Here is a 12524-nt window from a genome sequence, read left to right as displayed (position 1 = left end):
AATAATTAATATTGGCAAAATTGCACTGCAAAAGACCTTAGAAGGTGTAAAGCTCATAGTACATTAAAATCTAAAATTTTAAATAGGCCTCTGAACCCAGAAAAGACTACTAATTCCTACTTATTTGCTGTGAAGCCACTAGGCATGATACCACAGAGCTTTATTAACAATTGCAGTGTCTAATTTCTCTGTGTATTTCCTCCAGTGCCTTAAACTTCTTGCAACCAGGCAGTTCAATGGGTAGGCACGTATATGAACATTCAAAAGATTCCAATCAACTGTCATGTATATCAGCAGACATCCTGGCTTCTATACTCTTCTTAAATTGTTTACACAAAATATTTTTTTAAAAATTTTCAAATCTGCACATCCTGCCCATGTACCCTGGAACTTAAAAATATTTTTTTAAAATAAAAAGTAGGCTGTGTTATGTTTCCTATAGTATTTAGTGAGAAGTGATGATGATTTCCAATTAACATATGTAGAAAATGAAGCTAAAATACGTTAAAGAATTGGTTCCACAGGAACAGAAAACCAAATACCACATTTCTCACTTATAAGTGGGAGCTAAACATTGAGTATACATGGACACAAAGAAGGGAACAATGGACACTGGGGCCTATGTGAGGGTGGAGGGTGGGAAGAGGGTGAGGACTAAAAAACTACCATTCAGGTGTTATGCTGATATCATGGGTGACAAAATTATCTGTACACCAAACCCCTGTGACTTGCAATTTATCCGTGTAACAAACTGGCACATGTACCCCTTGAACCTAAAATAAAAGTTGGAAGGAAAAAGCTGATTCAAGTTTGCACAGTTAGTATTTCTGAACATGGGGGTTCAGACTTTGAATTCAGTCTTTCCAACTGTACAACTGGAAGAGAGTGTGCTTGATACCTGGTCATGAAAAGCGGGAAATAAGTCAGATAAAAGTAGCAGGACTGGTTCCAGGGAATCTGTAACAGGAGCCAAGAAACAGATCAATGAGAGTGCAAACTAATTGTAACTGTAAATGAATGCAAGAATCAAAGTATTTTAAAAACTGAATTATAAGAGTGTTACCAACAAAATAATGAAGAGACAGTAAAAGAAAGATGCAAAAAAATTATTTGGCTAAAATTATGAGACATCAAGTGAGCATCAGTAGAAAAGTTTAAGAAAAAAACAGGAGAGAGATAATGAGATTCTTGGATGTTTGTTATACTATGACCTCTTAACCAAACTGTGGGTTCTTCATAAAAATATATTTATATATTTTTGTATTCCCAGGTAAAATTTTTTATTTTGAAAAATATTTGATACAATAATTTGATTTCAATTTATTTTAGTTGATCATTAAATATTAAATATGAATATTAAAAGATGGAAATTGGCTTGGGGTTATATATATAAAGACACAAAGTAAAATGGTGGTTGCCAGAGCTGAGGGTAGGGAGAATGGGTAGGTATCGTTTAAAGGTTACAAATTTCAATTTGGGATAATGAAAAAGACCTGGAGATGGATTGTGGCGATGGTTGAAAAATAATAGTATGAGTTTCTTAATGCCACTGAACTGTACATGTAAAAATTGCTACAAGGTAAACTTTATATTATGTATACTATACATAAGGGAAAAAAAAAAAAGTCTATTAGGGAGTAGAATAAAGTAGAATTGGCAGACGAGGTGTTAAACTGCAATGCGGTCACAACCAGGACCTCAGCTGACTCCACAAGGAGTGCCGGACCCCAGTGTCCATTCAGAGCTGACCCACCTTGAAGACAAGAGCAGAAATCTTTATACCATCCACATCAAACAGACATTGAGTAGAGGCTGCTTTCCATACACCTTGATGAAGCCACTCTGTTCTTCAGTGGGTGATTTCAATTCCAAGGTGGTGGACCTCACTTACAGTAATCAGCCAGCAACACTCCCAGCAGTTGGAGAACGAGTGCTTCGGTCTTAAAGGGGGTTTGGGCAATGTACCGTAGCATCCATTGCAGCCCACACTCTGTATCCCTTATTCAACCCCCTGCCATACAATAACATTACTCCTTCACTCATAGTTGGCTCTCTCTCAGCTTTAAGAGCCATCCCAGATGGATGATAGGATGGAACTCCTGTGTAACAGGTGGGTGCTTCCATACCAGTAACTTTCTTGACTTTTGACATAATCTCCACCCATCTTGAACAAGCACTCTCAGAATCCAGTTCTTTCCATGTTCCCTCAACTCCCCTTGTTACATTTTGGCTAAGTTGTGCAGCTCCTTCAGTTCTAAACTGCATTATTAGTGGCATGAAGTAATAACATTTGTAATATTTCTGGTAACTTTTATAATGTTTACCTGTTTCTTAGTTATCTTTCCAGACTCGCCTCCAACCCGGTTCTGCACAAAACACTACTGATTACTTGGTTAACCTTCAATAACTAAAGACTGCATCCTCTATGAGACAAGAAAATAGGGGCAACACTTTTCATAGTTTTATTGTGCACTTTATGCTGTATATATTAATTACCGAGAGGCAAGTTTTATCTCTATTTTTATAGAAGAGGAACCTGTAACTCTGAGAAGTTAATTGACTTGAAAAGGATAAATAGCTAAGAAATAGTAGAGAAATAGTTTGGCTATAAAATCTGTATATTTAACAACTACTTTCTTATTAGTAATATTAATGAAAGCTACCATTCATTGAGCATTTACCATGTGACACGAATAGTGAATGGCATTTCATAGATTTTAAATTTAACACATCAATCCTGTAAAGTAAAATTATTCTTATGTTTTAGAAAAAAGCTTGCACTTCTGAGAGGCAAAACTCCTTAGCACAAGCAAACATTGTCTACCATCTTTGTCCCAAGTCACTCTATTTTTTGGAGGTGTCATGCCCATCATGAATCCCTCTTGGAAAGCTGAGGAGTGTTCAAAAGCACCAAAAGTTGGCTGGGTGCAATGGCTCACACCTGTAATCCTAGCACTTGAGGCCAGGATAGGAGAAGTTCTTGAGACCAGGAGTTTGAGATCAGTCTGGACAGCATAGCAAGACCTCATTTCTACAAAAGTAAAAAAAAAAATTAAAAATCCAAAAAAATTACCAAATAAATTACATATATATGTACACACATATTCGTGCATACATGTATATGGGATCATTCATGTAAAAATCGCTCTTTTGGGAAAGTCATTGGAAGCATTTCAACTTAGAAAAAAGGTCACAATAGAATAGCCAGGCTGAAAAGTTTCCATGCTTTATTCTCCACTAGAAAATAGTTGAAATATGTCATCTTCTATTTAATATGAAACATACTCTGTTTTGAAATTAATATACAGAATGCTCTATGCTGATTTTAGACTGCTGAGAAAAAAAAATCAGAAACTCCCTTAAAGGGGAGTATACTAAATACATTATTGTTTTTCCGAAAAGTCCTTAAAGTCGTTAAGAGATAAATGGAATTTTACTACTATTTTAATAAGGCTTGTATGATTTAAATTGGTAAGCCTAAAACACTTTATTACAGCAATTTCTAAAGTAACATTTAATTATCTGTAGTTAATAGTATAATCTAATGAACAAAGCTATTATGCTCAAGGTTCCCAAAGGTAGAGGAAAAACTTATACTGGTCAGTAAGTTCTAGATTTAATAGTATAGGGGTAATGTGTATGTGTGTTATCTGTATGTGTGTTTAAAATATATGTAATCCTCAATATTGTATCAATTTGCAAAACAGAAACTTAATCATAAGACTGAAACACAATCTGAGAAAATAATAGATTGGCTAGTACAGTATTTTAGATAACAACGATAAAATCTTCAAGAAATTCAGTTAAGTGTATGGTGCCAACGCACTTGATTTGAAAAGCTTTAAAATGATGAGTTGGACCTGCATAATGAGGAGCACATTCTAAAGTCACGCTTCATTTGGAAATACATGGGACAGGCATTCTATTTCCTACAACATAGGTTTGATGGTAAAAAATGGGTTAATTTTACAAAAGTCTTTCTAAAACAGGCTCAATAATGCTTACTTCTAGAATCATGCTTTGTTTAATCTGCAAATACTTATTTGAAGATAACAAGTAGTGACTGCTACAAATCAAATTTAATCTTTTTCAATCTTGTGCATAGGACAGAAATGTCAGAAGTAAAATGCAATGAAGCAGCACAATCACTGGGGTCATTCGATGAGAGTGTACAACTGAGGCTGCAATCTTTTGAAAGGGATTTTAGAGTAATGCCCTTTTATCTAGAAATTTATACCTCAATTGTTTTAATATAACAGCTAATAACAGGAAGTAAGAGTTCTGAATAGAATATGTGTTAATACCATTTTAGAATATTTGGAAGAGAAATCTTTTATTAAGTGACCTATAAATGTTTTGTTTCAATATTTGGTTCTTAATAATATATCTACTGTATTGCAGAGGTGAAATTAGTCAGAAAAGAAAGTAGTTAAATAGAATGGATTCAAACCTTCCCACTGATGAATACCAAGTTGAATATTACCATTGGTAGAAAGAAGTAATCTGTATTAAGATCTTTTGTGTACATTTCTGTTTTATACTACAAGCATGCACCTTTTCCAAATCTTCTGTCTCTAAAAAAAGAAATCAGTCTCAGTGTAATATTAAAAACCAGTCTAATGCTCACTTTGCATTTCAAATATAGATGTACCTAGTTATAATTATATCAATAATGGAAAAAGAAAGTGAATTGTACTAGAATGGAAAATTTCCAAACTATGTAGTTGGTATTATAGCAAAAACTTATAAATGCGGCTTGTGTTCCTGACAGGAAAGGAAGGGCATGTGTAAAGAACCTTGAGCAAAAATAGGGCATGCAACACCTTGTCCGTGCTGAATACGCATATCTCCACCAAGCAACAGACAAGCTATTATAAGTTTATTGTTTCAGGATATAAGCCTATTATGCCCTGCAAATGAAGATACTGACATGCTGCTGTATTGGTTGAAAAGATTAACATTCACAAAGAACAGCACCAAGTGTGTCAAATTAAATATACTAAAATACTAAAGCTTACCATTCAATATGTCCTCTACTGTAAATGTGCATACAGTGTAGTTTCAATGGCCTCCGTGGCCCTGTCAATAATGGAGTGGCATGTCAGTGTTGGAGATGTAATTTACATCTTTGCTATTTGGCAATAAACCATAGCAGGGTGTATTTTTCTAAACCATTAATAAGCATGTATGGCATGGATGAAACAGTGAAGGAGAATATGTTGAGAAGCCTGTTTGTTTGTATTTTAGTCACTCATGCCCTGGCAAAACTTACTAGATTTAGGAAACTCTATTCAAAATACTTCATTCATATGTTTTTTAATTGTAATACATAGCAAATTTTTTTAAATGTATCTCCAATCCCGATAGCATTTTTGCATTCCTTTTCATTTAAAGTTTTATTTAGTCACACTTTCCCTTTGTTTAAAATAATTAGTCTCCTTGTATATATCAATGGTTGATTAATTCCACAGAAACGAGTTACTATATCTCTCTCTTCCAACTTTTTCAAATATGTTAACTATTGCCAGCAATACCAAACTCACAGGTTTGTTGTGAGAATCAAACCAATATAATATTTTCAAGCGTATATCATAATGTGTAGCATATGAGGAAAAACATGTTAAGTAATAATGCTTATGACAATGATAATCTCTACCTCACATTAGCATTGCATACTCACCTGGCATTTAGAATAAATATACTTCAGAGAATCAGACACATTCTCTAGGCTCTGGAAAACATACATTGACGTGCTCAACCCCTTTCCCGTGCCCCAGTGATGACAATCCGTCATTCTAGCTGACCTCATTGTCTTCTCTCCTAAGAAAAGAAAATTCAACAGCTTGTTTTGCTTTCTCTGCAAGGAATGCACACTATCCCAATAGACTTGCCCTCACTACTTTGATGAATAACACAGAGCATAATAAAATCAGGTTTTCTGACTCACATGTAAAAGGAACATGCATGCTACCTGTAGCTACGGCCAGGACTGTGTGTTTCTGCATGTAGATTTCTACTTGTAGTACAGAATTCTTTACTTTTAAATACAAGGATGCATTTACCCCACTGCTTATATGCACATCCATACCAAAGGTCATATTTGTGTTTTCATTCAACATGATGACTTATCTTAGTAAAACTTTATATTTAGTCTTTTTAGAGTCACAATGTTAACTGGCTTCAAATGGGCTATTCAAAAAGTTTAAGAAGTAAGTTAACTGACTTGGTAAAACATTTGGACCCAAAAGTTTTTGTAACTGCTCATTATAAGATGAAAAATGAGAAAATAAAGTAGAAGGGAGAAAATTACGGTTATCGTTTGGAAGGGACTGTGGTTTCAGCTTCCCAGGCCAGCAACAGAACTGATAAGGATGAGACTCAACTGCCCCACAACATGACAAGCAAGGGATAACTCAGGCCGTGCTTTTGGGTTCTTACTCTTTCTATTCATAATTGTTCAACATTTCCCTGAGAAAATGCAACATAAAGACTGTATAGCCAACATACTGGTTTTTTCCCTTCTATTTAGAAGAGCAGGGGAGAGAGAGACAATATAAAAATTTTTAAAGTAAAATCCAGGTACTCAGCCTCTGTGATAATACGACACATATGAGAGCTCTTTCATTTGGTGGCTTTAAAGTCTGACTCTGCTTGAAAGTCTCAATATATGCAAGTATATATCTTAAAGGGATTAATTCTTTATTGGCTGTGAGTAGCATTTGTAACGAATGGTTTGCATTTTTCAAATAAAATCACCTGTCTAAATGTAACTATAATGCTAGGAAAAGCATATTATAAAAGCTAGGTGTTAGAATGAGAGAGGAGATAAAATAATGTGACACAGAGCATCATCGTTTTGAGCTGAATAAGTGAGCAATGGCCACATGTGAGATTCTTTATACATTTGTTCATTCTTGCATGCAGTAATGCATGAATTCACTGTGTGGGTCACTCTTGTAGGTACTAGAGATACAGCAGCAAACAAAATAGAGAAAATCCATGACATCACAAATTTTACGGTCTGGTGGAATCTCTAAAAACTGAAGGCAAGTTTTTGTTTCCCATCTGATTCACAGAACTTTAAATTCCATTTTCAATAATCACTCATTATTTTCATCTGAAAATAATACATGACAGTTGATGAATTTCAAAGGGCTAGATTTAAAAATAAGAAAATGAATGTAAAAAGCCAGATTATGGATAGTAAATAATTCTTTAAAACACTTTGAAACATCGATTTTTCTTTTTTTGAGACAGAGTCTCACTCCGTTGCCCAGGCCGGAGTACAATGGTGCTATCTCGGTTCACTGCAACCTCCGCCACCCGGGTTCAAGCAATTCTCCTGCCTCAGCCTCCTGAGTAGCTGGGAGTACAGGCGCCCACCACCACGCCCGGCTAATTTTTGTATTTTTAGTAGAGATGAGGTTTCACCATGTTGGCCAGGCCAGTCTTGAACTCCTGAACTCAGGTGATCCACCCACCTCAGCCTCCCAAAGTGCTGGGATTACAGGTGTGAGCCACCATGCCCGCCTGAAACATCTATTCTTTACTGTAGGCTATTATTATATAAGTGCTCTGATTTATGCCCATTTACTCTCACAAAGCACTAAAATGATTCAAAACTGAAGAATTTCTCTATGTTGGTGAACTTGCACATCTCTCAAAGCAAAACAAGAAACTATTTTGGAATGTTCAAATAAATGCTTAAGTTGGAGACTCAATGTCCACCTACCTTACTGTATGTATATCAATGAAGTTACCAATATTTTAAGAAATTTTGTTAGTTTGCTTTTTTATGGGCCATATTGTTTATGAAAAATACTGTCAAACTGTTAACATTGTTTTAGAAAAATACTGTCAAACTGAATCATTTTGAAGGGGTTTCACTATAAAAGCTAAAAGTAACTTTTCTTCTTTATAAGATATAAGATGGTGCTAGGGCTTTTCTTACGCTTGTATTTTAACAATTCTGACCAAGACAGCCATATAAAGAGTAGAGTTAAATTTTTAAAACATGTTGAGGCCGGGCACGGTGGCTCACGCCTGTAATCCCAGCACTTTGGGAGGCTGAGGCGGGCGGATCATGAGGTCAGGAGATCGAGACCATCCTGGCTAACATGGTGAAACCTCATCTCTACTAAAAATACAAACAAATTAACCAGGCATGGTGGCGGGCGCCTGTAGTCCCAGCTACTCGGGAGGCTGAGGCAGGAGAATGGCGTGAACCCAGGAGGCAGAACTTGCAGTGAGCCAAGATTGCACCACTGCACTCCAGCCTATGTGACAGAGTGAGACTCTGTCTCAAAAAAAAAAAAAAAAAAAAAAAGTTTATATGAGTATCGTTATGTATTATTTATAAGATTTACTTTCTGGAATTATACTTTTTAACTTACAAATATTAATATAAAATTAAATCTTAGTGTTTTATACATATTATAATAGCTTTGTAAACAAATAAGAATTTTTCTTCACGAAGATTCTGGGATCACTAGAAATCTTGCCAAAAGAGCCACCTCCTCTCAAGTTTGGCTTGATGAGTCTTAAGTGTCATGTAATCTGAGCAAGAAGTGGTTACAGAATGTGCTACATCCACATGGCAGAGTGCTCTCTAGGCCCCCCATCCTGACTGACAGACCCTGGAGCTCTGAACAACTACTGAGATCTGGCGGATCCATCTATAAGATCCAGTTTGGTAATGATGTCATTCTAGCTGTAAACTGATTCCATTTTAGGACAAACAATAATAATGAGAGGTACATTATCTAACCATCTATAAGAATTTATTTACATAAGAAATCTGGAGGCAGTAATTAAAATTAGAACAAAATAGATATGAAATTTGTGATCTGAAAATTAAATTTTAGTGGTAAAGTGATGCTAAATATTAAATCTGTAGTTTCTGTGTTAAATCTCAATTTCACCCTTGCTTCCGCCACTGAAGACCATTGTGCATTATTAACATTAACTTAGTCATTCCATGTATTATCAAACAACAATCTGAAGAGTATCACCTGTTGTTATAGTCATTAACCCATTGTGCCTTAAGCATTAAACTTGAATATCTCATTTCCCTACTTAACAAGTCTACTACCTAAGCCTTGTACAAAGAAGGCAGGGGAAAAAGGTTTTGACAATCTTTAAAAACTTTACTACAATTATTAAATTTATTTTTAGTATGTTAACATTATTTTTAAATTACTTACAATTTTGAAAATTTTTCACAGTATACCATGAACATCTTTAGGTATACCCTCATATCCCAGATCAAATAAAATCTGAATATACTCCTGTGTGAAATACTCCTTGTAAAAACCGTTGTAATATCTTCCTGAAATGGAAGACGTCGCTAATAACGTTGTTTATATCCTTGGTGGAGAGCTGACTCCGAGGTTCTCACACTAACCAGGCCTCTCAAAGGAAGACAAAGTGGTACCACGTTGTTAGGAATTCATGGTCCTCAAGTGAAGCAGGAGACACATTTTCTGCACAAGAAAGTCTCTCCAAATTAAGGCCCTGATGCCTGCAAATTAGGATCAAGTAAGCTTTTTCATCCAGCAAAGCAAGTATTCAAGACTGAAGGAGAAATAAATGCATTTTCAGAAAAATAAAAACTGATTCATCAACATGGCAAATAAAATTTCACTGAAGGAACCTACAAAGGCATACTTCAGGAAAAAGGAAAATAATCTTATAAAGAAGCTGAGATGAAAGAAGAGTTAACAACAAAAATAAAATTGTTTAACATACAGGTAAATCTAAAACATTTTCTCATAACAATCATGTGTGCTACTTGGAATTAAGAAAAAGACAGAACTAAAATACAAGATCAAAATAGCATATCGGCGTGCCTTGATCCAGAGCACTTAATGCAAAGTAGGCTGTAGAATTAAGATATATTCAAGTTATAAAAAGATATTAACAATATATAAATGCAGTGCAAAAACAGTTAAGAACATGGCCCTTTTGAAAAAAATACACAAATGACATTCTCCCTTAAGATACATTTTCTTAGGCATACTTTTTCCATGTCATATTCTCAAGAATAAACTATGGAGAATAGGGCTTTTTTCTTGTTTTTGGTTTGGTTTTTGCTATTATTTAGTCTTTCTTAGCACTCTCAGCAATCCTCACGCTATTTCTACAAAATGTGAGTTGGATTTTACATGGTGCCCTTTTCTAACTTTATGAATTGCTTTTCTCTGTAAAGAAGATCATAGGTCCTACAAACACAATGTCTCATTCCAGCTAGTGCAGCCCTTGCAGGGAGGGATCAGTTTTATCTTCCAGATCCGCAGGACAAATATGAATAGAACTAGCTTTGTATTGTCTGAGCAATATTACTAGATAGCTTTGCATTGCCAAAATATTACTGTTTAAAATAACTTTCTTAGATTTCTGACTTAACATCAGTTGCTTAATACTTCACACCAAAATTGAAAATTGAACTATTATAAACCATTTAACAAAGAAAAACACTATATATATGCACACACACATATATACACACATATATGTATACACATGTATATCTTTTATGCACATATATGTGCATCTATATACATATACATATATGTGCATATAGAATTTTATGCAAATGCATATACATATACGTATATATACATGTATACATGTATATACATATGCAGATGTATATGTATATACATATGCAGATATACATGTATATGTGTACATATATATTTTATGCACATATGCATATGTATATACATATACATGTATACATATACTATATATATACATATGCAGATATACATGTATATGTATATACATATGCAGATATACAGGTATATGTGTACATATATTCATATACATGTAATGTGTGTATAAACATATACATATATAGACATATACATATACATATTATGTGCATTTGTAATTTCCAATGAGTATTTTATGCACATATATTGTTGACAGTTTTTAATCATTAGAATGAGGCATGAAGACAATGGTATCAATATGATTTCATTCTATCTTTCCAAATACTATGAAATTTTGATTCACGAGCAAATTGTGATGTGGATTCTTCTAGTAATCACAAACGGTATCTTAGATATTTAGACTCAGGCCCCAATTGACAATAAATGTCAGTTATCCAAGTAAATTCTGAGCCTACAAAGGTGCAGATTTTGAATGTAGCTCGGCATATCAGTTTGAGAAAATGCAGACTGAGAGATTACTTTGGAGAGTGTTGCTGTTGTGCTGAGTTCCAATATTCTCTCCAAATGTGGATGACCGGAAAGATGCTACCTGCTTAAGTCTAGAGACAAGTGACTCACAAAGGTCACCTTGATCTGTGTTTCGTGGAGTTTGAAGGTTAGCCATCAAGAAGAAAGAAATTCTGCCATAATTCTTTGGTAGGAAATTCACTGCTAGAATCTGTCAAGATAAATGATAGGTAAATGTTTCTTATAGTTCAGATAATTTGTCATGCAGGGAAGTGTCGGCCTGGAGTCAATGTGATTCCTGCTCAAGAGTATCATGTGTGTATACAGTGAGACTCAAAGAGTTTTTCCATGAATGGGACCCCTGAAAAACCAGAGGTATACAGGGAGCAGTACTCAGGGGAAGGGTGCCTGTAGCCCACCTCATGGCAGGGAGTCCAAGCAGAGGCGCCTTAGTGATACCACGAAACCTTAAATTAGGCTAGTAACTAGAAAAGTCCATGCTAACAACCTGCCAGACATAGTGAATGCAGACTCATTCTAGAGCAGCACCTCTATGTAAAAGTCTACCCCCTGACCATTCCCCTCTCTGTATTTCAATTTGAGAGGCTTTGCAAAAAGTCAAATGGAAAAGAGAGAACAAGCTGGTCACACCTATTTGCAGGCAACAGCCTGCCTGAAGCCCGTCTTACATGTCACGGTGAAGATTTAAATCAAATGCATGGCTACACATATTATAAAGTCAGGGCATTCTAATAGCATTTATGACTTAAAGTTATCACAGCACTCTCCAAGAGTGAACAGAAGAGTCATAGGCCTACCCAGATTCTCTTTTAGTGGCAAAAAAAAAAAAAAATCTTTCCTCTTTGAATAATGTCAAATGGTCCATAAGGACAAATAATAAGCAGATCTATTGAAAGAATCTCATATGACATGTCTGTTCACCGTTTAGGCGCCATTTGCATGAAGGAATTTTGTCTTCTGCTTAAAGTAGAGTAGAACAAACATTAGACCAACTTATTTAGCCTATGAAGATACAATGAAATGAGAAAAAAAACACAATTTTTTTTCATGTAGTATTACCATCTGGCAGCTATCCTGTGACAATTACTGTAGGAACAAGTGGCTCGTATCCCAGCAGTCATTGAAGCACACAATGGGTATTTAGAAGAAAGAGAATTTCCAATCATATGTAACACAGATGTCAGAAATGTAGAATGGTTGGATAGAGCTTTGTTTTTTTTCTCCAAATTTCACAAGGCAAACAACACATTTTGCTCACTCTATACTTTTGAGTACAATGATTAATCTAAATCAGTGTTTCTGTACCTCAGCACTGTTGAC

General features: G+C 35.1%; 1 protein-coding gene across 1 annotated transcript in view; it reads right to left on the bottom strand.

Annotated features, from left to right (window-relative positions):
• LOC129035255 (uncharacterized) overlaps positions 1 to 12524 on the bottom strand; it is a 255681-nt gene that overhangs the window by 9152 nt on the left and 234005 nt on the right. Inside the window, exon 5 of the mRNA XM_054485516.1 lies at positions 5681 to 5820. Coding sequence (XP_054341491.1) covers positions 5681 to 5820 — 140 coding nt within the window. The remainder of the gene's footprint in view (positions 1 to 5680; positions 5821 to 12524) is intronic.

The sequence above is a fragment of the Pongo pygmaeus genome, chromosome 3, assembly GCF_028885625.2.
Source record: "Pongo pygmaeus isolate AG05252 chromosome 3, NHGRI_mPonPyg2-v2.0_pri, whole genome shotgun sequence".
NCBI classification, from domain to species: Eukaryota; Metazoa; Chordata; class Mammalia; order Primates; family Hominidae; genus Pongo; species Pongo pygmaeus.
Note: the sequence above shows the minus strand (reverse complement) of the source record. Positions and strands in the feature narration are given on the sequence as shown.